Below are 25,208 nucleotides of genomic sequence, written 5' to 3' on the forward strand. Positions count from 1 at the left end.
AAAAAAACCCACCAGTGAATGAAAGTATATCATCATAGTGGGGTACATGAATTCAGAACATGCAAGGATGGTGATTTCTGAACAATCTGTGAAGACTCTTGGGAGCTGAGACCTGAGCAGGCTGGGCACGTACATTCTGGTCAGAGGAGGCAGGCAATAGCAATAGGTGATGCAAGGACATCTCTGCATGGCAGAGTATGTTGCAGCACAGACACAGCAAGCAGTGTGCTGTTGCTGTTAACAGACACCTCTGATGACAATGTGACCATCACCACCTATGACACTACATAAAACCAGCAGCAGCAAGTGTCTGCTTCATTCATGCCGCTTCACACCTCTGGTAGCCTTTGTGCCATTCTGGTTTAGGTTGGCTGTAGTGATCATTGTCTTTGTATGATGCTTTTAAAAGTTACAGTGTTGTAGAGTTCTCCCGGAGAAAGTACAGGAGAATGGAAAACTGCAGAGCTCCAAGACAGAAGGAGCAAAAGTAAATTCAGTGCAAAAGACGTCCATTTTCTGAAAACATTAAACAGTTTTAAGACTACACTAGTAAATGAACACACCCTTTTTATTACTGAGGCAACCGAAGTGGGGAGAATGGAAACAGCCTGTTATAGGTAAAGCCAAATGAGATGTTGCCTAGTAACTCTCAGCAGGGAAGCATTTAAACCCAGCCAGTTTAGTGAAGCTGATGTTCTGACTCAGATATTATTTTCTCTGGAAAAAAATCTGAAAGCAGGAAAACTCAGCTTAACAAACATACAGTTTATTTTCCTGTTACAGCAAACTGTGGTGACAATACTTGGGAGAATACAGAAGTATTTACAAACTTGCACAAAGAAGAAAAAAACAAGGCATGTTTTCAACAAAAGCATCACCTTACTGAACATGTTTTTTGGTGCTTTTTCCTGCCAAATGTAGTAAATTTCACATTCATCTTTATTTTCAGATTCTTAAATACACAACCCATAACAGAAGTCTAGAGATGTTACACAGATCGTTACATTATTATCATATTATTTCTATAAGAGGAAGTTCCTGGAGCAAACCCTACTTCAGCTCTGCTATTGGACACAGAATTAAAATAATTGATTTAAAAGAAGAAAGACTCTGTGTCTCCACTGGTTCTGTTGAGTGGAATCGTTTTAATTAGGCCCTCCTTCAGGACTTTGCTTTTATGGGTTCATGGAAAAGTCACTTGGCTTGGCTAAAGGTCTCTCTCACATCAGGGGGAAAAAAAGCCCTCAAACCTTATTTGGAGATTCATGTTATTTTCACTCCCTTTAGAAGGATATGATGATTTTACAGAAGTAAAAGCTCTGGCATGATCAGCCATGTACACCTGTATTCCTGGGTGAAGGCAAAGTCAGGTTCAGGAGAACACTTCATTTCAGCAGCCTCAGTACAGTTAATGATGATAGTTATGCATGTGAACTATTGCATAGATTTTATTTAATTAAAAAAATACAACAAACAGATCAACACTTACATCACACTAACCATGAAAAGGCAGACTGCCAAAGAGTTACCACAAAAATATGTATTTTATCAACACTGATAACAGCTGGAAAGCAAAGCTACAATGGCATAAGTTCTAAAATTTGAGTTCTATATTAAAAGTGTGAGAGTTTTTCACAAGCCTATTATACAAGCAGTGAAAGGATGTTCTGTAAGCCACAGAGATCCACTTCTCACTGAGCAGAGCTGGGTTTGAAGTTTAGTGAAACACTGTTGATACAGAACCTCTGCCCAGAAGCTGTGGGACCATCATCAAACACATGGCCTAGATGTGCGTCACACTGCAACAGGAATTATGTACCATTATTACCACTGCAATTATGGACCAACATTATGCTGGTACCTACTGTGCTATCCTGAATTAAGAAACCTGTATGATGAATTCACTGTTGTGTGGGTTGGGGAGTCTTGGGAAGGGACTAGAAATACATCCTGAAGTAATCACCTCTGGCTAGTGCGTGAGTCTCTGCCCCCAAACAGGTAGATCCCAGAAGAGGAAGTCAAAAGGTACTAATGCCAGAAAGAATAGGAAATAAATGGGAGGATTGAGACATCTCAATATATAATGAAAATTTCAAGTTAATTGAGACAGTCCCTGTAGGTCCTTCTCACCACAGGTCAGCTGAGGATTTCCCCTGCAAAATTACTGATGGGAAAAAACTATACTCAGAATAGTTATCAGTGGGTCATTATAAAATTGGAGGGTTTTCTCCAGCTGGTGTTCTTGAAAGGTGCTTGCTGGATATAATTCCAAACATGAACTCTAATGGAGTACAGCAATGCTTGTCACATTTGCAGATAATACCTAATCCTGCTAGAAAGGACTGCAAGCACACTGGAGGGCAGTATTAGCAGTTTTAACAGTTTGGAAAAAGACACACACACACACACACAAAAAAAAAGCCCAAGATGCAATTCATTAAACTCGACTGCATACTTTTATACCTTACCAAAAGTAATAAACAGCACGGATTTAGGGTTGGGAAGAAATGGTTAGGGGTGGTAGTTCTTTAGAAAAGGACCTGGGTATTATAGCAGGTCCCCAAAAAAAGTATGGGTCATGGGCTGTGGAAAGGCAAAGGTGTAAGGACAGGAACACTCTCTATAACGTACCTAAACAGCCTCTAATCTCTGATGCAGGCTAGGCCCAGCTGCAGTGCTAGGTCCAGCTTTGCACTGTCCTTCAAGAAGGAAAAGGATTAATTGGAAGGAGTGCAAAATAGAGCAACAAGATGATCAGTGCTCTAATAAACACTGTGTAAAAAGGAACAGTTGAAGGAACTGGACCTTTCTGGTCTAGAAAAGAGATGATTGAGGGAGTCAGAATAGCTACACAAAATAGAAGGGTGGGTTCTGTGAAATAAGAGAACTCATAGAAGACAGCTGTGAAGATGCAGGGCACCACTAACACCTTGCCGGGCAAACAGCAACTGCTGCAAAGAAAGATCAGTGTTTTCCCCAGTGTCTAACCAACAGTAGGAACTCATTACTTAGTAAGGCTGTGGACTCTCCATTGCTGGATATTTAAAGAACAGCTTCAGCAAACGTTTAGCAGGACTGAATTAGGAAGGACTGCCCCTGTGATGGGCCAAATGCGTGGACTAAATCTCAGAGTCTCTTCTACTGTCTTGTCACATCCTGCAGTTCACCTGATGTCCTCTGAATAAACTTTCTGTCTAAACTCCAGCCCTTGGCTATACTTACACAACTACTCTCCTCAGTCACATAATTTTCTTCATCCCAAACCAACTACCTATATTTGATATTTCAAATCCTACTTATGTGTTTCATATCAAGAAGTGAGACAGAATAGTTCCAGTGATACCATAATTCTCACTGCTGTATTTAGGTAGATTCATTCATGAGCACGAAGAAAACTTAGTTGTTAAGATCTTTGGGTATCACCTTCAAAATAAACATACCTGTTTGCAGACGACTTCAGTTGTAGTTGATTCCAACGAGTTATCTTGTAGTCTCATGATATTGGTATTACTTTCATCTCTGCCACAAGTACCATAAGCCTCAGAAAACGACGGCCATCCAGTCCCAGAATTGTACTTCTTTTCTGAACTATAGTGGAAACCAGATCTTGTTAATTAATAACAGAGATGTTACAAAAGCATCTGGTTTTAATAAGAACATTGGCTTTTTTTTCTCATCCCTGTCTTGTTCTACTATTAATAATATTTGGCACAGTAAAAGTTTTCTCACTGGCATCAAACTGTGCTGGAAGCTCTTTTCCAAAGGGAATTCTCAATCAGCCCACAACAGGAGCTTTTGCCTCACCATTTTTATTTCACTGACAGGTTGGCATTTTATAAATCTTGAAAAAAGGTTTTCCCAACAACTGAGCGCATTGTTTAGCTGAATTACACCTGCAAAGTTGCAGTTTGAAGCTTGGTCCAATGCAGCACAACCTCAGAGAAGAGAGTTTACAAGAAGAAACAAAGTATGGAAAATGGCTGGGTTGCCCCACTGGATCAGGCTCATGTCTGATGATGGATTCAGCTTGCAGTCAGCCACTAAACTGGTTTGGAAAATCAAACAGAGCCTTACTCAAACCATCAATCAACCAATGACAAATCCTCACAGCACAAAGATCTATTTTTCCCAAGAGATAATCACAGCCATCAGAAACAGTACTACAGACTCTCAGCTTGTGGGTGCCTCCTGTTAAGAACCAAGATTACCAACCCTGTTTAGTTGCATATTAAAACCCAGAGTGTATTGGAAAATATGATCAGAAAATATTTTTGGGATTTATCATACAGAAATGAGATAATACATCCTATTTAAAGTTGTGCAAGCTTTGATAGCAAGAAGTACTTTCGTGTGGTGAAAAGTGACCTAGTGTGAATTAGAGCGAGAAACGAAGACAGACTCAGGTACTACTAGGATAAGCAGTATGGAGACCCACCACAATCATTTCCTCACGATTTCCCATGTTTTAGCCCAGTCTCACAAACCCAATGCTCTTGCTGGCATCTAGTGGTGGATGGAGACACCAACACCACCAGCAGCTTTTCTGTGATCAGGGAGATTAGTCCATTAATCAATAAAAAATTCGAAGCAAAATATCTAGTATATATCATGTATATTTTGGTGGGATATTAATACAGTGGAGAAAAACCTGAAAATCTTATTTGTATGGCCTTTTAGAAAGAAAGACAAACAAGCTGGGCAAAAAGCTTAAAAAATCCAACCTAAAGAACAGCTTCAGCATGCATTTTATAATTAACTGTACAGGGCTGTCTTTGAGCAATGCAACTGTGGAAATAAAAGAGGATTTACAAACACAGAATGACCAAAGGCTAGGTTCTGTGCGGGCTGTTGCTCAGTTCTTTGCACCAATCCACAAAGACCCGTGAGGAATGCTCTCCTACCTCCTCCCCTCCATAACACTGGGAAGAAACAGGACGCAGCACAGAAGCAGGCTGCACCGAAGCAATTGCAGTTTGCAGACTCTGCATTTCTATGAGAAGGTATTTAGGGCTCCAGGCCTATTTCTTTCCAGCCAAAAAGGGCTCCCTGCCTTCCCTGCTACAAAACCACACAAACATTGTGCCTACCAGCCAGAGTCCCAGAAAATAACCTGGGGGAACACAAATGTCCATACATGACTTCTGAGTTTCCCTGACATATACCCGTGCTGTTTCTTTTTTATTTTCAAAAGATTTCATTCAGAACTCTTCATTTTTTGTCACAGGGATTCTTCTGCTTATTCATAAGTAGATAGGAGGATCCTCTCTGAAACCCTGTAGAGTCAAGGAAGGTTGTTAATGCTGTGTGGGTTTTGCATCTGACCCTGACTGACTCCATCCCTTACATGCCACTCACAATACGTAAGTTTATTGTAGATGTTTTCCACTGCTAAAGGATCAATCTTTTGAGCTGTTAAACTAGCTCTCAACAGAAATGGCCTCTGTGTGGTTTTACTAACAGTAATATCACTTATTATCCCTAATAGAAACATTTTAGTACCCAAAAATATTGCTGTTCAAGATCATATTTGTCCTTTGAAGTATTTCACCACTTAATTTATGGATAAATGGACTTTCCCTAAACATATGCATTAGATTAGCCTTCGACACACCATTCCTCCAGCACATGTCATTTACTTTGATCCCTATTTCAGTCGTCCTGGATGGAATCCAGATAATTCTAAAAAGTGCTTTTTGCTGTATGGATCTCAGCTGTAGGTTTATGGTTCGCTGAAGGTTTGAGATTTCATTAAAGCAGCACAATTTGCTATCTATAAAGGTTAGGGGTTTGTTCCATGTATTTCCAACTCTTTCAAATTAATATTTGGTAACAGAAGGTAATAAACTCTAGTATAATTGTATACATGCATGTATACTTTGAAAGAAAGGAAGAAATGCTTCATGTTTACCTGTAGTTAATGATCTAATGCATTTGAAAAAGAAAGAACATTTTTAATGCACTAGGGAAAAAAAATAATAAAAATAATCTCCTATCACATACAATTTTTTCCTGGCATTGTCAGTGTCCTCCACAACATAATGCATTCATGGAAAATATATTTTCAGACCATTGTGCACATTCAATAATTTTCAGTTTTCTTAAAAGGCTTCTTCTGTAAATTTGGGGGGTTTTTATGTCCCTGAATCAGTCTGTAAGGCTCAGCATTATTTTTTGATTTAAAATAAAGTATATGTATTCTCTCAGAGCTGGATACTGCAAAAAGCAGCATAACTGTTTGGTTATATTGTTGTTTTGTTATTAGTTTAGCAGCAGAAGCAACTCCCCCCAGTGCTCATCTCTCTTCATGTTGGCTTGTCAATATCTATTGTTTAATATAAAGGATGCCTAAATTCAAGGAAAATTTGAAGGAATCGAAGGAACTCTTCACACTTTAGTAATTTAAAATTTCTCTCATTTATCTGAATTTTCCAGAGGTATTTTTAGGTTTTGTATTTGTCTTCAGAATGTTCTGCAATGCTGCACTAAATAAATAAATTTATTTAAGTATTTATCAGCAAACTTCTACAGAAGAAGATATATTTAAGCAAATGTTCATTTGCACAACAATAGTTTTCTGTACTTGACCAAAGAAAAACTGTTCACAATTATCAGCCTCCAATTTTACCATTTAATTGCTTAGTTTAGGTATATTTTTAAATACATATTTCCCCACTTCTTACTATCCAGACCTCTTGTTCCTCAGCTTCCCATTTGAAGTTCTGATCTGTGAAGCATCCTTTAAAATCTTCACAAAAATAGGCATATCAGCTGTATTCCACTGAACTCTCAGTTGAGAATAAAAAAGGGCTATTTTCTAGGTCAAAAATATGAGGAACTGTCTTTCCTGGATCAGTTACAGAGAACAGAACACCCTTTGCATATCCTACTCCGAGGCACTCTATTTCCTTTTTACTTAGACTTTAATGAAGTTGCAAAATATATAGTATTGTAAAGAGCACAGAGGTTAATAGCACAATTGTTCACAGTCAGGTTTTAAAAAGTAGATGCAACCAAAAAAGCAAAAATAGTGGAATTTAATTTAGGAAACAAAAAGGGGGTGGGGGTGAAGAGGAGGTTTCAGCTCCAGTACGAGGGACCCAGCAGTAGGAACATAACAACAGGTAGACTAAGGGAGACCAAAGGTCTCTCAAGCCCAGTAGCATGAGTGGCAAAATGTGATTATGGAAGAGCACAAGAACAGAGCAAACATACAGTGATACTCACGCATAAATACATGTATTTTGTGGCAGCTTGCGGCTTAGGGTCCTCTTAAACAGAGAACTGTTATCGACCAAAAAGGACAGTGTGTGTGGCAGGAGAAAAAGGCAGGCCCTAAGGTAGCGACTACTGTCTGCTGGCCACTGGAGACCCTCATATGCTCAAGAAAAGGGCATACCATGTACCTGTATCACCACAGGCATTCTGAAAATCTTATACGCAGCACTCTGGCGCCAAAGGATTGTTCTTCTGACTTACACTTTCCATTCTTCTCACAAAAAGACACTGCCCCTCCTGCCATTGTTAGGACATGATAAGGATGCTATGAAATCTAAAGGATGTTACCTGAACAATGGAGCATTGCAGCACACACAGTAGTATATTCCTGATTCTGTGTTGTTCAGATAGATCCCACTAAATGGCTTTTAAAAAAGGAAGAAAAAAAGAGAAGTTAATAATGTGGGTCTTTAAAAGCTCACCATCTGGAACAAGCATGCAGGAATCAGATTCAAAACAGAAGAAAAACCATAAAAAGAAGGCTTCACAGGGGGGCTTTGAAGAACAAACATTAGCAGCCTAAAGAAATGAAGGGGAAGATGCCTTTGGATTAATAGTGAAGACTACCCCCTGCCCCCAGAAACTTCGAGACTAGTCAGATGCATAAATCATCCAGGTACCAGGGCCAGAGTCATGACCTCCAAGGAACTTGTGAAATGTGCAGGATCCCAAAGACCAGGGCTCTGCTGTGGAGTGCCACAACTTCAAAGTGGATCTACAAAGGGACTCTCCTCTTCCCTGCATGGTCTGGAATTGGGATCCTTATTTTACAGATAAGGATTTGGGCACGGTTCACATGATTTAATCCCACAGTACATGCTCCATGCGCGCAGAAGTCCTGACTCTGGGCTAGGGACACTGACTCTCCACCCACAACGCTACATGGCCTCCATCACATTAGGAAGCAAAGCATGGGAACAAGGTGGATGGGTGATGTGGCACATGAGGGACAACCAGCTCCTGAATGGAGTGCTATGCACAAGATGAGCATGACTAATCTACATATGGTCAAAAATAGAAGACTACAGGGCAAAAATATGATCTTCACTCTCCCCTCTGGAGAGGCCTCCATTACTGCCATACAGACGGCTGAGCTGGCAGCAAGTATCCCTGAAAAAAAAAAAAAAAATGAAAAGAATGCAGAATGTTTTTTCATCTGCAAACCAGCCTGGGTCAGAACAAAATCAACCCAGTCTGGTATGTTGAGTCTAACTTTCATCCACAGGAAGGCAGAGGAAAACCTGTGAAGCAACTGAGTGGTGACAGCTCCCCAAAGCAGGTTTTTCTGTGCCTAGCAGACAGAGGAGGTGACTTATCCTTGGACAGAATTAGTGCTTTTGCTTACCGGTTCAGTTCCTTTTTCTCTTGTAACATAGAATTGCTCTGGAGTCAATTTTTTTTTCCAGTCTGTAGTAACAGTTGCTTCAGCTTGTTTCGTCAGAGAGCTCGTGTCTTCAATTAGATACAGAAAGATAATCTGTATTATTTTAAACACCATTTTAATTTAGACTGTTGATGTTTTCTGTCATCATCTCAATTCTCCCAAAGTTTCTGTGGGTACAGACAGATCACAGAGGGCAGTTCAGGGACATAAAAGCAGGGGCGAGTGCAGGACTTGGCATCTGCTTTCCATTCTGTGTGCTACGTGCAGAGAGCAGCTCCAGCACACCACTTGGGAAGGCTCTGAATGGGAACGGGCACCTACGACCAGAGGAACCATCCACTCTCCCAGTGCAGAAACTGCTGGTCTGCTGGGGCTCCTTCCAGATCCCTGGGTATCACTGAAAGGTTTGGCAGTTTGCCTCTTGGAAACCCTCAGAAACCAGAACTAATGCTCATTTATGAGCTATTAAAGACTAGCAACTTCCACAAGCCTCAGTGAAAAGCAACGCGGAGAAGGAGTACTGGAAGAAAGCAACACCTACAGCCCAAGAGAAATGGGGCCATAGTTAAGTGAAGGGACACACAACAGGAGAGCAGGGCTCACCCATCATGGTGCAAACCTCCAGCAACACCTCCTGTGAGTGTGTACACACACCATGCAGAACATTTGTGGTGGTATGGGATTGGCACAGAATTAATAGATTGGCTGAAAAACAGTAAGTAAAACAGTTTCATTCCTTCCTAATCAAGAAGTCTGAGGTGGGGAACTCTCTCCATGCTTATCTCCCACCAGCATAAAATCCTTGAAAAAAATCAGCTCCTGAGGGATGAACGCTTTCCTGGACTCATGTCTTGCGATGCAGAGGGAAATTGGAGGAAAAAAAGGATTTTGAAAATTACAGTTTAGCTATAAAAACCTATAGTTTAGCCCGCCCATTCACGAGAAATACCCGCAGCAATCTGACAGCCCTTGCCAACCAGTTAGAGGACACGGGGGACGGGGATGCCCTCCCCTGGAAAGGCGGCTCCTGCCCTGTCCCCCCGCTCCCAGGCTCCGGGCAGGGGGTACCTGTGCCACCGCCGGCCCAGCCGGGGCTGGAGCCCCTCGGCGGGGAGTGCAGGAGGAGGAGGAGGCGGCGGCGGCTCCCGAACATCCTCCGGAACAGACGGGCCGCCATTTCGGCGGGGCGGGACCGGGGCCGGGGCTGGGGCTGGCATCTCCTCCGGTCCCGCCCCGCAGGGTTGCACGTCTAATCCGAGCGTTCACCCTAAATAATTGCTCTTTATAAAAGCAATGAGTAAAGCACCCGCTTAAATACCGATGCGGTTTTTGCAGGTAAAGGTTCCAATCACTTCTTACCGAGAAGACAAAGAGATCGGTTTAAAAACTGAACAATCGCTGCAGCCGTAAATACAACAAAATCCTGTCGAGGCATTTGCTTGCAGCAGTTATAGGTTGTTTTTAAGGAGAACCAGTCTGGTATTTGCATGCAAAAGTGCTCTTGCTCTCCTTAATGAATGTCATAGGCATTGCTTTTAGTTGTATTGATTGAGTAATTGTGAAGGAGATGTGCTAAGGGGCTCCTTGTTTACGCACTGTGATTTGCAGTCGCAGCTGCTTTGACTTGGCCTATAAATATACCTGTAATAGGACACGTATTTTAGTTTGGCCTCCTGTCCTAAAAAGATAGACCTAAACACAACTCAGTTTGACAGGTTAAGCCTTAATGCTGTTGTCTGCTTTTTTTTCCTGATTTGGGATTAGTTCATCATTACTGAATGATGTGGGAGGAACTGTTTTGATTTCATCAGATAGCAAAGCTAATAATGGTGTTTAATGCAAAATTACTTGCTTTTTAGTCTAATTCTTCTAGCCTAATTTTAAAATCAAAGCTAAAAAATAGTATTGTGTGATCAGTCCTGTGTATCTACAACGTTATCGAACCTCATGTCTGAGACGCTGAATTCAATGGCAGTGGAGGACATCCAACACTGCGTATGATTGGTACTGTGGCCATAATCAAATCCTCTGCTCGGATCCACAAAGCCATGCACCGAAAGACGGATAGCAGCAAGGCTCGTAGATGATCACATTCGCTGTTTGCGGCGGCAGGGGAGAGGGGGGCACACAGTTGATTAATGGCTTTGTCCTATATAATAAGATATGGTGGAGTGATGCCAGAGTACCTTGATAAAAATCCTGGGGATGTGATGCCTGTGAGTCCTCAGGATCATGATTCAGGATGGTAGGAGAGCAGTGCTGCTGGGCAGGGAGGAGAGCCCTTTGCCAGGGCTCTCAATGCAGGCAGAGGACAGTGTCTATGCTGTAAGCAGAAGGACAACATTTTTCAATGTTCAGCCATTTTGGAAAGTGAAGATCAGAGAAAGATCTTTCCAGATGCCTTGTAGCTTACCCTTATGGCATCTTATATCAGTCATTTAGCCACAGTTTAGGGGGGGATTGGAACGTGTTAAGGAGCCTTTGGAGAGGAGAGGCCCAGTTTGACAGTCTCCCCGTTTTGGCAAATGGCTTAGGGCTGGAACGTGGTGGCAGGCGATGGTGTTGCTCCTGGGGCCCCTGGGGCCCATTGCTGCTGTTTCTGGCTCAGCTGTGGAAGAGAGGCATTTCCCTCCCATTCCTGGCCTTGGTCTCAGGCAGTGTTTGCTGCTGAGAAGGACAGGTAATCAATGGGGTTCTCCCTGAAGTATCTGGGAAATGAAGGAGGGTGAGAGAAAGTGATTAGTCCTGAAACTTGCATGTTTTAATGTAATTGACATTGATTTAACTGGTGCTTTTTTAAAAGACAAAATTCAATAAAAAACGAACCATCAATATCTTCCTTGCAGCTCTTTGTACTGGTACTATCCCAAAATGCAGCAGTTTCGAGGCAGTGGGAACTGAACCAGCACAGGCCCATTGCTGTGCCACCTTCCTCGGGCTCTGGAGGAGGGGAGCAGGCGCCTGGGCCGTGCACCCAGGGGAGCAGAAGGCATTAGGCTAGCCAGCCCTAGCCTCATCCTCTCTGTTATCCAGTTTATTGCAAGCTGCTCCTTAATTAAAATGAGCGTGGTGGTAGAAGAGGTAGATCCTGTTCGTCCCAATGGCCCTGATCCACACTGAGGGGGTGCACCGCCAGATCAGATCCTCCATTTTTCCCTCCAGCAGAAGTCTGACCTGCAGTCCTCTGAAGCAGCATGACAGCTCTTCCTCAAGCAGAAAACAACCCCCCCGGCTGGAGGTATTTAATATTTTCAGATCTTCAGTGCTGAAAAACCAAATCATTGTCCTGTCATGCCTGTAATATTGCCTGCCATGGTTACAGCACATACCAAGCTTTGTAGCTAGGCAGAGAACCAGCCTGCATTTCTCCCCATAGACTGTTATAAAAGCCAATTAGGCTGTTACTTAATTTTCCTCCTTTTTTTTTTTTTTTCTCCCTTATGCACAAGAGGAAGCAGTTAAAAGTCTCCCCTAGCTACATTATGTAAATTTTCAACTAAATTCTCCCTGAATTGTAATTCAGTAGGTTTCTTGTTAAAAACGTCACCTGACCCCAGCACATACACAAGCTGCATCCAGGGAAGGGTCACTCATCAAAAGCACAATGTCTTATTAGATGTGTGTAGATGGGGGAGAAGCTCCTCAGCTCCTCCTGTAGCGTTACTTTGCGCTGAGGCAGCAGCAGCAGCATGTGTGTAGGCGGGTGAAGGCGAGAGTAGGAGGGAAGCGGTCACGGTCCAGACTATCCTACTAATATTTATTCGGGCTCTAACCATTTCCTAGCCCAGGCTCTGTCTTGACTGACAGCTTTGGGGACAAGCAGAGCATCACATAATGCCTACGCTGGCAGATACTGAGCAGTCAGCCAGGAAGTGATGAGGTGCAGAAATCAAATGAACCCTGCTCAAATTCAAACCTCTGCTTAAGCAGCTTTTGTTAATAAAGCCCCTGATATTACTGTGTATGGAAGAAAACACTGAAGTAGTGGTATTATTATTTTATATGTATTTGTATGCTATCAGTTTTCCTCTGCCTATTTTGTCATACCTAATGTAAGTCCTCTCCTATGGGACGTTCCCATTGAAACCTATGGGAGCTCAGCGTACAAGAATTTGGCTTGGACCTGTCACATGTAGTAGTAATGGGTGCCCAGGTCCCTGGAGAATGAAAAAAAGGGGACCGGCATGAGCACTTGGGTGGGTAGGTTGTATCTGTGGCAGGCTCCATTTTCCCCACAGAAATCCTCACTGCTTTTGTAGGAGATGATTGCAGGAACTCCTCATCCTTCTTCAGCACAGTCTTCCTCCTCCTCTAACAGATTTGATACAACTCCACAGCTAGTTTCTAGCCACTCACATGTGAAAACTCTCAGCTCCTGGTATATGGAGATACTGTTTCCACAAGGAAATGCTATCCAAAGACATGTGGTAATGCTCTGGTGCTGAATTCTAATGATTGAAAGGGATTTCAGAAAAAATTATTAGTAGCAGAACTGCCAGAGCATCTTGCGAAAGGGTACTGCTGGTTTTCAGAGGCACAGAGAGACTGAACAGAGATCTGACCCTCTGTGAAGCTGACCCACGGATTCTGCTGAGGTTCAGTTGTGGAGTATCATAATGTGATTCAGGTCAAAGACGTCATCAGAAATAACAAACACACAACTTCTTGCCTTGTTTGCTCTACAATTTAATATCTCATTTTGCTAATCATAAGCTATATGTTACCTAATTATTCTGACCTCTGTTTTTAGAAAAATATAGGTCATATTTGTGGACTAGCGTAAGACGAAGGATGGAATTAGAATAGAATTAGAATTAGAATTGGAAATAGAATAGAATAGAATAGAATAGAATAGAATAGAATAGTTCCATTTGGAAGGGACCTACAGGTTTGGTCCAATGTGACAAATGCTTTGAGATGGATTAGACCAAAGGCCCTCCATAGGTCCTGTCCAGGGTAAATTATTCTAGGATTCTAAATGCTTTGAGAAATTTCTTGCAAAATGAGTGAAGACATTAATTCAAAGTGAAACATATTTTGCAATCACTCCTTGAGAGAAAACTCTGCTCTGCAATTGGGCCACCTGTTCAGCTAAATTTCATCCACTTTGAAAAGCAGACATGTGCTCTGGGATGGAGTGAGTGTATCTGCAGGGGTAGCTATTAGGGAGCAATGACTCCAGGCTATTTTCCTGGATTGCCCTATACGTCCCCTATATAATACTATCCAAGTTTCTTGAGCCACATATACAGTAATAATACATTCCCCAAACTTGTGTGGGATTTCTTATCCCTTGTACCTCAAGGTAGTGCAGAACTGGGATGGTTCTTCTACCCAGTACCCAGAGCCTGAACAAAGCATTGAATGAACAGTTATTTGGCAGCAACTGCCGTAGCAGCAGCTTTCTGTAGGTTATCTTAATGGATTTATCACCCTGAACTAAGCCCTGACCATCTGTTCTATCCTCTAATTACAAATGCAGAAAAAGCTAATTCATGATTGCATCATAAAAAAGTAAAATATAAATGATTTAAGAGCAGGATATGTCATGCTTCACACTCCGATTGGGGGAAATTGCTCTCCCTTCAGTAGAGTGACTTCCCTGATAAGAGAGTTTGCCTCTTTCCCAGAAAACATGAATTCCTGAGGAGTAGGGCTCACCAGAACAGAATTCCTGTTCATTCATTTTAGATGTATTTTAAAATTTGGGATTCATATAAGTGCAGTTATGAACTTTCCTTCTCTCTTTGATGAGCCCCAAAAGATTTATTTTTAATGCATTTTCTAATCAGGGAAAGGACAAAATCATGCTCCTTAAAAATCCCGTGCAAACTCTGCATTTCCTCCATCTCACTTTTGCTGTGATGCAGGTATGTCTGGTAGAGTCACGCACTGTTTTTTGTGCTGGTAACTCATCTTCACTGCAATGCTCTTGGTTCAGAAGATAGATAGGCAGAAAGCGGAGGCTGAGTGTACATGCCTTACTTCTTATGAATGACCTTAAGTTCTTTTGTCTGGTCACAGTCCGAGCCACCAGCAGCAACAATGGTTTAGCTGGGAGTTCAGGTTCTGATTCACTTGTGTTGTGTGGGTAAGGACTCCTGGCAGCGTCTGTTCTCTGGAAATCTTATACTAGAAAATGGATGCCATTGAACAAGTTAAGTTAAAGGGCCAAGAAGAAATACCTTGGTCCTCTATTTTTTAGAGGGTACATCCTCCTGCCACCAGCTCCTTTTCTCAGTGTGAATTGTTGTGCTCTGAGTCTGCAGCAGCTTTGTCAGAGCTTTCAGCAGCCCTAAAGGCTGTGACTGAGCTTGTGGGGAAGTTTGATGGGGCACTTGAACACACTGCTGGCTCACTGGAAGAGACACCTGCCTCGTGGCCAGACAGGGAGACTGGACTCACCTCTTGATTTCACTTAAGAATTACGGACTAATGAACAGAACTGCTGGTAAAGTAGGTGAATAGTGGAGGGGGGAGAAATATCTCAAAATGAATTTGGCATCTGGGTTTTTGGAGGTTTTTTAGGTTTTTTTTTTGTTTGGTTTTCCCCCAGTTATCTAAAACCAAACTGTGATTTTCTCAAATGCATATGCTATTTGAAAAATAAGAAACCTACGTAGCAAGGTGGAAGCAGTGCAAGAGAGCACTCTAATTCAAAAAATTGCCTGAGGGATTTGCAGGTATGTACAGTATGCAGTTCTACTTTGTCTAGTGATATTTGCCTGCCTTAAACTCATTCTTTTAGCAATACTTCAAGATCTGGTTATAATCCTTCGTTTCCAGCATGCTCACCAGTTACCTGTTGGAAAAACATTCTGTTCTCAAGGCATGAGCTGGTTTTCCATTTCATTAAAATGAAGTGCTCAGTGGCAGTCTGGCCCAGCACTCCACTCCCTCAGGACCAGGAGTTGGGGCTTCCTTTCCAGGGCCCATCTGAGCAACTCTGGGCCAAGCAAAAATTTCTACTCCAGCTTCAGATCTGGCCAGATCTGCAGGTAAAACTACCTCTATGGGAACTTTAGGTTAGGAGCCTTTTAAAAGTCAGAGTGTACTGAGTCTATGCTTCTGCTGGAAATGTTTTAGTCCATATTTGCTATGTAGAAAGAGGGTAGAAAGGATCAGAGCAGGCTCTAGGTTTTACGGAGACCTCTTCTTTCCACATCATACTGCCATTCATCTAGCAGGGAAAAATACTGGTAAATCAGGTATTGCTAGCGTGTTGGTTAGCATGCATTGCTTTAATTTTTGAGTGGCAAGCAAAGACACCTTCCCAGCATACCTAATGTTCAGTGGCATTTCAGTACCAAAACTGAGCACAGACCTGACTGAAATCAGTGCTCCTGTTTACTACTGTATTTCTGTGGTCAGCAAATACACGACAAGTGGCAACAACACACTAAATTGGTGGTGGCTCCTTTCTTATACCTCCTCTACCCCATAGTATCAAAAGCTGCAGACAAATCCCTGTGTAAATAACTGCAGATTTCTGACCAGAGGTTTTGCTCTGAAGGCGGCACCCTGACCAATGGAGCAGTGTGCTGCTTGGCACATGTAACACTGCATCCTGAACTCACCCTCCATGTCATGTTATTTGTATTTTAGTAGCATACCACATGCTACGCAGCACTTGGCTTGTGGAAACTGCCATGAGATTCTTACACCCAGCATAACATTTGGCCTAGTGCTGCAGAGCCTCAGTCCCTGTTAATTCCTGATACTTAGCTGTCTCGTCATTGGGAATTCCTGAAGGAATTTAATACTTGAATAGCTCTAAGCTCATCCAATGTTTGGTCTTACAACCCCCAGATTTTTTTTCATATATTTGTACCTAAGGGCCAGCCTTTAGTCATCTGGCTCTGTTTTTGGTACCGCAGCTCCCATTAATAGCGGGTAGATCTAGGATTAAACTCACTTACATTAGAAGTCTACAGCAAAAATAGCATAGTGAAAAGAAATTGGCAGTCACAGCATGTGATTCTTCTGTATGATCTACCCTAATAAACTGTGTTTTGGAGTGGTTTCTGTTTCGCAAGAACTTAGCACCATGTGTTAAAGCAAACTTGCACAACATCAGCACCACAAAAGGGAAGGATGTTACAAACTATGGAATCCACAGAGGGTTTGTTACTTTGGCCTGTTTTATGCAGCATGGATGAGGGAATGAGAAACAGCAGTGGGCAGGTCTAAAGCTTTATGTAGTCTGGAAAAAGTTTGCTCACAGGTAGACCTCCACACAAAACCTAATGGCACTGCACTTTCTAGAAAGTTGTTGAGGAGTCATTTCTGTCTCTTATTCTAAAATAGGCAAGGTGGTCTGGCATAGACCAAGCATTAGGACTGCTGGAAGACAGGGTCAGAAAACCCCTCTGCTGTGCTGCCCTGCAAGGTGGGACTAGAATGAGGAGAGCTGATTGTAAACAGCATTTGAGTAGGTGGGTATAGCCTGGGCAAAGGACTGCATGAGTGACAGGATCTGCTGCCTACTTTGATATGAGTGCTTTTCGCATCTTCCTGTATTTCCCCCAACATTTATCCAACTTCAGGCAAGAGCTGGCTTCAATTATGCTTTACACATGGTTTCCATAGATGGCATCTCAGCATGTCAGTGAAACATCAATGAGCTGGAAGAACTAGCTGGTGCATTAGCATGCAAATAAGCTCACTCCATAATGAGAGAAAAGCTTTTACTAGCTCATTGTGTCTCCAACAGACTAATTTCTTCCATGTCCTACAAATAACATTTTTATAGGTCAAAGACATGTATGTGTACATGTCTCTCCGGGTTTCTGTCATTGCTGCACATAGTCTACCTGTACCTGAACTCTAAATTCTGCCTGGGTGACAATGGACAATGAAGGCCAGATAAAGTTATTCCAATATTTCTGATATCTTTCAGTGTCAGAGCTAGTGTTTGTATAATGGAAAAATAATTAGTTCATTAAGAGGACTATAGAGCTGTTAATTATCTGCAAAGTTTTGCTGTAATAGCTGTAGTGGTAGACAATGTGAAGAAATCATGCCCCAAGTCCACATAGCTGTATTGCAAAGCCAATGGCAAAATGGTGGAGCAGAGTCCTTTGGTTGTTTCCTTCAGTGCTGGCCAGGGAGACGTGCAGCTGCCTGTGAGGAGAGGAGACACCTTGGCACAGCTGTAGTGGTAGAGGGGTTGCTTCCTGGATGTGCCAGCAGATGGTTGTACATGGTATCTGTGCTGTATGATGTGTTCTTATCTCTGTGTGGTGCTTCATGGTGTTTTGGATGTGTTGCTCAGCCCTCAACAGTTAACATGTTTTAGCTGACCACTGAGAGCCACCTCTGCCATCTGCAGGCACAGTCCTGCCTCCCAGAGCTCGCTGCACAGCCAGCCCCACTTCTCAGCAGTTGGGTAGCATCCCTCTGGCTTATAGGGCTGCAGGTGTCCAGTACCTCACATAGATCCAATGTACGGCATTGAGAGAGCTCTTTTTTTAGCTTCTGTAGTTCAGAAATGGTTTACCCCGGTGAAAAAGAGGTCTTTTGTCAAGGTGTGGTAAGGATTTTGCCATTGCTGCATTATAAGCAAAGTTTGTTGAGGAGAGACTGGCCATAGATTAGGGGATGTTTTCCTGCAAAACAATCCTGTGATTCATAACCACCCCTGCCCACAACCAAACCAATGTTTATCAGTGTGTTTTCTTTCCTGAGGTGAAAAGATGAAACTACTTTGCGACTGACCTTGTTCTGCTCCCATGCAGCCAAATCCCAGCAGTGGCAGTGCGGATGCTTTCCCTGTCCCGCAGCCTGCAGCCCTCGCCCACCTGCATGGCAGCGGGCCTGTGCAGTGGGAGGTGGGTCTGAACTCACCCTTGCTATCCTGAGCACCACCCGTGTGCCCCACACACTATCCCAGTGCTGGTAGCGGATCGCCTCGCTGATCCTGCCATTAGGAAGAAGCAACCCCTCCAGGGCCATGGTGCTGGCCTGGGGTTGTTTCAAAAGGAGGTTGGCAAAGCGTCATGCAAGCGAGTTCAGGGGTCTTGGAGGAAGGACCCTGGGAGCTCAAATCCTGCCTTCTCAGGCACTTCCCAGTTGCCTGGGATCCCACCACTGGCTATGGATACCCTGGTATGGCTTGTTGGACAGACATGCCTTAACATGTAGGTTACAAACGTGCAGGAACACAGGGTGAACACACACATGGCCAACACAGCTCCTTCAGCTCACTTGTGCTGAAGTGTGCTGCTATACTTGTGCTTCTGCATATGGAAGAGAAGATGCAAAAAGAGAGTAAAAACAAAAAAGAGGGAAAGTGAAGGAAAGGACAGAGCAAGTTAACAGATGATGCTGTTACACAGGCCAGTTTGATGAATAACTTACCGGTCATATTCGATGGCTCTTTTATTCTATAAATAATAACTTTTTGAACACAGCTTGGCTGGCTCCGAGCTACGGTTTTCAGCAAGCATTGTGCTTTCCCGATTCCCTGCTGGTCTGGTTGTTGTGGCTGGACTGTGCCCCAGCAGACATGTGCGTGTCGCACTGCATGGACACCATGGGTGGGGGGGTCGCAACGCCCAGTGTTTTGGGTTGGGACACCCCAGCTCTTACCACTGAGTGATGTTTTGGATAGAAGGATACCAAATCTATCTACTATTTCAACTCAGTTGTCACAAGTGGTCATTATTAAGATGATGAGGATAAATACTAATGGGCACACAGACTGGATGTGAGAATGCTTCTTCCCATTACCTGTGGCTTGACACAAGTAACATTTTACCATCCGCAGAGGCTGTCATTTTGGCTTGTGCCTTGTTCCTCTGTGACAGCTGTCACTGAACCGTCCATGCTGGTTACTTGTTTGTAATTCCCATCACTGGGGCAGAGGTTGGGCTGAAATGGGGTCCTGGGCCACGGGCAGGGGGGCGGGGGTCCCAGGCAAGATGGGTCATGGCCAGTAAGGCCTGTTGCTTCACCTGGGGCCCTGACAAGTGATTATTACTGCAGGAACTTCTAGCCAGTATCTCGTGTTGTAGTACCAAATATCCCAGGTGCCCAAACCTGTATTGCTGCCTGAACTGTCACCTCCATGCTGGCAGTTGCTGTCGCATGGCAGTACCTCATTATGGAAAAAAAAAAAAAAAAAAAAAGGAAGGCTTATGAAGAATGAAAACCCTTGCATCGATCAATTGATTTTTCAATTGATCTGAGTGACTAAATCAATAAATGTGACTCTGCTGACTGCTCAGTTTCATATCAGTGAAATTCTTGAGGCTTCCAAATTAGCTGCCACTGAACCTCCGTTCTGGCACTCAAAGCTCTGTAGGACCAAGAGCTCTGGCACAGGATTAGAAACCATTTTCACAACCAGCCTCTGAGAACACAGAAGGAATAGTAACTGGAGAACACCTTCAGGAGCTTGTGAGAGTCTACTAACCAAAATATTCAAAAGTACTGTGAAAGACTTTTCTCCCATTTTGGCTAGTTTTGTTAGTCCTTACACCATGGGAGTGAAGACATGGGAATGAAGGAATGAAGCTTGGCAGATGTATTTTTCTAGTTAATCAAGAAAGATACAAGAGGTATAAGAGCTGTTTATTTATTGTTCTTTCTTAAGTCTTGAACTTTGGGCTTGTCTTTATTTGATACATCCTGTTCTTCCAACTCTTTCTCCAGTGTGTCTTATTCTCCTCTAAGATCAGAAGTAACAGAGGGTACACATGAAATGGACTAAGTCCATGAAGTCAAAAAAGACATCTCCTGGAAATCTGGACCTTCCACCTCAAGGAGCATAAGAGCTGCCATTTACTGTTGCATTTAGCAGCTCAAGATGTCCCAAAGGCATAATGGCCAAATCCTTTATTGCACAAGGAAATAGTGTGAAGGTCTGGAGGATGAACCACAATGTCATGTTAAGCATATAATTTCCATAGACAACCTTTTTTTTTTTTTTTCATGATGATGAGTCTATTTGGTACCTCTTGCTTGCTCAGCTATCACATGGCAATGGAGTTATCTGTCATGGAATCACAAGGAAACCTTGACTCACATTAGGGTTCAGGAAGACCATGGAGCTATACAGAGCATCCTGAGATCTATGATACTGATACAGGTTAGGCTTCCCACTGTAACCACTGACTTTACAGCTTATCTGGAGAACTTTAAAGACATGTTATTAGACCTTGCATACTAAGATTCTTGAAATGAGCTGTACCTACTCCTCCATATCTCTTAATTCTGGGAAATCACGTAGCTAAATGCTCAGTAATTGTCATTTGTAAATGGATTATTAGGAGCTATTAGGAAAAAAAAAAAAAAAGAGAGAATACATGACAAACTCTTCAATATTGTATGCAGGTTTAGTCTCATTTCTAAAAATAGCATAACTGAAAGAGGTACAAGTAAGGAACAGCACAATGACCAAAGATATGAGTAGGAGTTCACACAATAAGTGATTAAATATACCCTGCATATAAGTATACTTAGGAAAGAGTACTAGTTAAGAACACTGAGGGAAGATAGGATGGAGACCCATAAGAAAACAAACATTATGGTGAAGCTAAAGAGGAAATGGATGTGCGCTGTCTCTTCTGCTACAAAAACTAGGAGATATTAATGAAAGCAGCAGGTCACAGGCTCAGAATTAAAAACAGTTATATGCTTTGCACATCTGTAGTGAAGGTAGAAAGCTTTAAGAGCTGTTAAATACCTAGACACAAAGAAAGTCCCTGAACTGCAAACTGCTGAACCTATCAGTGTAATCTGGAAATGTATTTGTGCCATGTTGTTAACCTTTCCTATATTGACCATTGCTGGAGATGGGTTATTTGGTTGGACAGACTCTTGGCTTGAGCCTGTATGTTCATTCTTATGCTTTCTTCTTCTACTTTGCTGTGGCAGCATATGCTGTTTTCGGGCTTGAATTATATGGGATTTTTTTGCTTATTTTCAGTCTTCTGAAGGAAAACAGGTGCTGCAAATGAGTTGTTGGAGAAGACTCTTGTATAAACTAGCAAGAGAGCTATGAATATAATAAATGTATTAGTGCACTTTTCTATCTTAACTAAGTTGATGTGCTAGCCAGTAAATGTCTACTGACTCTCCACAGTCTCCATTTTGACACTCTGCACTGATAATGAGCTGGATTTATGAGGAAATGAATCATGTAGTATAAGAGGTGCAGATTCATGCAGAGGAGATCTAGATGAAATAATATGTCACCATTCAAAACCTGTATTTACTAATAAAAAACCTTTTTGTTTTTCCCCGAAGCCAAGTTTGATGTAAAAAAATAACAGAATAAAAGTTCCTCTTGGATCTGAAAAGAAACACCTGTTTTGCTCTAAGAGCTTTGAATTCTTCTCAGGATCCAAAGTTAATCAGCAACAGAGATTTACTGGAGAAAAAGTTCATTTCAATTTCTACTATGCAAGGGAGTACACAGTTTGAGGGAGTGATCTTCTGCCATTGCTGTAGTTTAGCAGCGGGTAATCCAAAACTATTTGAAATGCATTAATTCTCTAAATTACATAGCAGTTGTTCCCTGCTAGCATAAAGATAAAACAAGTATAAGTTAACCTCGGTGCTCCTACTGTTCAGGGATCAAGTGCAACAGAAGGAAAGCATGGAAGCACTGGTGCTGCTGCTGCCAGCAGTATGTACTGCCTCTGCATCTGCTTGGGGAAAAACTGAAGAATCCACTTCTGCAGCAAGGTGTTTACCAGAAGCACCCCTCAGAAACAGGTCTCGGCCAAAAACTGGTTTGAAGAGCTTGGAATTATCCACTTAGAATCCCCTTAGTCACAGTAGTCCCTGCACACAGAGAAATGTCTAGAATAGGTTTCCTAACTTTTATTTTGAAAAACTTACATTTTGTCTTTTTTAAAATATTAACTTTTATTAGAAACAACAGAAATTGCTTTGTTTTTCAAGACCTCCTCAGAGTAAGTCATACTTTAACATTATGGTTCCAATACAAAATAATGAAATTCCAAAGTAAGAAAACTATACAAAATGATAGCTAGTAGGAAAATAATTATTTCACTTCCATTTACTGCACTTTCAAAGTTGCAGGTTTCTATACCCAATCATGCCAGACAGTGAGAGCATATCACTTTTCATCAGTCCCCTACCTGCTACATACTGATGATAAGAAACTCATCCTCACCTTCCACTCAATTCTGCTACCATATTGTGTATTTTTCTTCCAGAGTTCTTTTTCATTCTGATGTTGAGAGTACTGCTGAACATAAGGTAAAGAAATGAGCATTGAGGCCATAAGTGAATTTACAACAGAAAGATAAAATGTTCCCCCAAGGGCTACCAGAAAATCATGCTGCATGTCAGAAGAGGAAGGAGGGGCAGTGGCTGGATCATGCTCATAAGCAGTAATGAATACAACAGATATAAACCTCGTCAAACCAAAGCAGACTATACAAGTGATTGTGCTTATACAAACATTAAAAAATTTAAAGAACACATACCCCAACTTTTTAATCACATTTTTGGTGAGCAGAAAGAAAATGCGTTGTTGGTGTTCTGGCCTTCTGAAATTCAGTTTTGTGCAGTGTTGCCTGCACTGGCCTAACTTCTTGACAGGATTTTTTCTCCGTTTTCCACAGTAAACTCACTTACTAGTGGTGCTCCCTGAAATACTTCAGCACATTCCTGACAGCTTCACCAGCAAGTGTTTACTAGAGTGTTCTAGCCAGTGTTTTATCTCTTTTAGATGCACCACCACATTTCAGCAACACCATGTTACCCAAGGTTGCAAGAAATACATATTCCCTGTAAAAAACTTCTCAGAGTCCATTTTATCTTCAAGTGAAAAATAAAGAATTTAAAGGGAAGTTGCAAACAATAACTTATCAGTCATCTGTCTTCCCTGTGCCAGGACAAACAGTATTTACTTTCATCCAGGTATGTTATTATCTGTAATTGTTAACTCTGCCAAGTTCCAAGAAATATAAATGGGATGTTTTCTACAGAGGCTGAAAGTATACTGTTATCTTAGTTCTTCTAATTCTCAGTTCTTGGGTTATTCATATAAAAAATATCGTCCAGTTGTTTTTAGGTGATGTTATTTCACCAGATGTCACATTTTCTTGCTTCATGGACATTTATATACATTCCTATAAATGTGCGCGGGAGTTGAAGGAACATAAGAAAAAAATGAATACACTGTATTTTGGAAATAATTTAAACCTATTTAATAAGCATTATAATGGTAACATATACCAAATATTCTTTATCTACCAAATTTTTATCTGTAGTTTTACAGTTTAGTCTTAAAATACTACAAAATAATTAACAAAATTTCTAAGCTTTGAAGTTGGATACCTAAAATATGTTTAATTAAACATTGAGGACACCATACTAAATATAATGCTTTTTCATAGCTGGACCTGAAACCCCTTACATTTCCTAAATATAAGCACTGCAAACACCTTTAAGATAGTTATTTTGGTGAAATTTGTCAAGATGATTAAATATGTTTGTACTGATCGGCCTCTGCACTTCCCTGTTTTATCAAAAAGCCTGGCTCAAACATTAGATCTACAATATAATCTTGAGGAGGAAGCAGAAGTCCAGCTATTCCTTGAGGAGAGGCATCAACCAATTTAACTTCATTCCAAGCTCTGTTATACTTGCCACGAACTAAACTACAGCCAATGCCAATTCTGTCTGCTATCACCTAAAAAGGATAGAAAAAGGAGTTAATCACAGTTAATACATGTAAATTCTGTGATATACAGCTAGGCTAAGAGATGCTTAAAAAGAAAATACCTGAAAGGCCAAGAGTTTTCTAGAAATAGATTTTGTAAATCTCTAGTGTTCCAAACTGCAAATCTTTATTGTTGGTTCTGCTTAGAAAGTGTAGGGTTTTAAATGTTATTTCTGCCATATTCTATGCACAACATGAAAAATATTCATTTTAACTCTTTTCAGACATCGATACATTTCTTTATCAGCCAGTCCTTCAGATCTCAAATGAAGTGCAACACCCACAGTACCCAGCAATGTTTTTTTCTAGTTGGAAGACTCATTCCTGAATAACATTTTGAAAAACCATCTATTCAAGCAATGAGGTGTAGGTACATCGCACCCATATAGCTAGTGTGAAATATTAAGTGTAAAAATGCAGCATTTTTATCAATGTAAGTTTTAGGACTGTTGCTTCACTCCAAAGCACACTCCTTGCTTTTCAGGCCTGCGAATGCGGGAGGCAATGAAATGTGAGGCAAGCTTCTGCTAGATGAAACACCTGCCTTTCCTCCGTGCTGCGCTATCACTGACAGACATATAATGTTTTCCAGCCACAGAACTGTTTTTTCAGAATGCATCTGCTGTGAAGGAATGAAATCCTGAAGGATTTTTAACTTGTTACAAGTGGACAAAGTTATCTTTTGCTTAGACTGCTGTGGCTTTAAGAGAGATGATCCATCCCTACAAAGGTTTCTTAGGACAGTGCAGGATAAGCAAACACCAGTGCTGCTTCAGCACAATTAATTCATGCCCTCAGACCTCCATAAAATATGTCAGGAACCTTCTCTCCCCATGGGTACCATAA

The 25,208-nt window shown here is 41.7% G+C and overlaps 2 protein-coding genes across 2 annotated transcripts in view; both read right to left on the reverse strand.

The window, feature by feature from the left end:
* Positions 1 to 745: 745 nt before the first annotated feature.
* MSRB2 (methionine sulfoxide reductase B2) lies at positions 746 to 9,850 on the reverse strand. The gene is made up of 5 exons (XM_074897970.1): positions 9,728 to 9,850; positions 8,621 to 8,727; positions 7,564 to 7,640; positions 3,441 to 3,588; positions 746 to 1,799 (listed from the first exon to the last, which is right to left on the reverse strand). The coding sequence occupies exons 1-5, from the start codon at positions 9,834 to 9,836 to the stop codon at positions 1,692 to 1,694; spliced, it is 549 nt and encodes a 182-aa protein (XP_074754071.1). The 5' UTR covers positions 9,837 to 9,850; the 3' UTR covers positions 746 to 1,691.
* Positions 9,851 to 23,977: 14,127 nt separating this feature from the next.
* The window catches only part of ARMC3 (armadillo repeat containing 3), a 60,559-nt gene continuing 59,328 nt past the window's right edge, over positions 23,978 to 25,208 (reverse strand). Inside the window, exon 19 of the mRNA XM_074897972.1 lies at positions 23,978 to 24,332. Coding sequence (XP_074754073.1) covers positions 24,123 to 24,332 — 210 coding nt within the window. The 3' untranslated portion in view covers positions 23,978 to 24,122. The remainder of the gene's footprint in view (positions 24,333 to 25,208) is intronic.

Source organism: Athene noctua, chromosome 2, assembly GCF_965140245.1.
Source record: "Athene noctua chromosome 2, bAthNoc1.hap1.1, whole genome shotgun sequence".
In the NCBI taxonomy this organism is placed as follows: domain Eukaryota; kingdom Metazoa; phylum Chordata; class Aves; order Strigiformes; family Strigidae; genus Athene; species Athene noctua.

What these genes read in the sequence shown, in the direction of transcription:
- MSRB2 (XM_074897970.1), bottom strand. Translation starts at nt 9,836, where the DNA reads ATGGCGGCCCGTCTGTTCCGGAGGATGTTCGGGAGCCGCCGCCGCCTC. An exon ending in CTGGGCCGGCGGTGGCACAG is followed by an intron (nt 8,728 to 9,727) that starts GTACCCCCTGCC and finishes ATCTAATTGAAG; the next exon opens with ACACGAGCTCTCTGACGAAA. An exon ending in TGCAATGCTCCATTGTTCAG is followed by an intron (nt 3,589 to 7,563) that starts GTAACATCCTTT and finishes TTTCCACTATAG; the next exon opens with TTCAGAAAAGAAGTACAATT.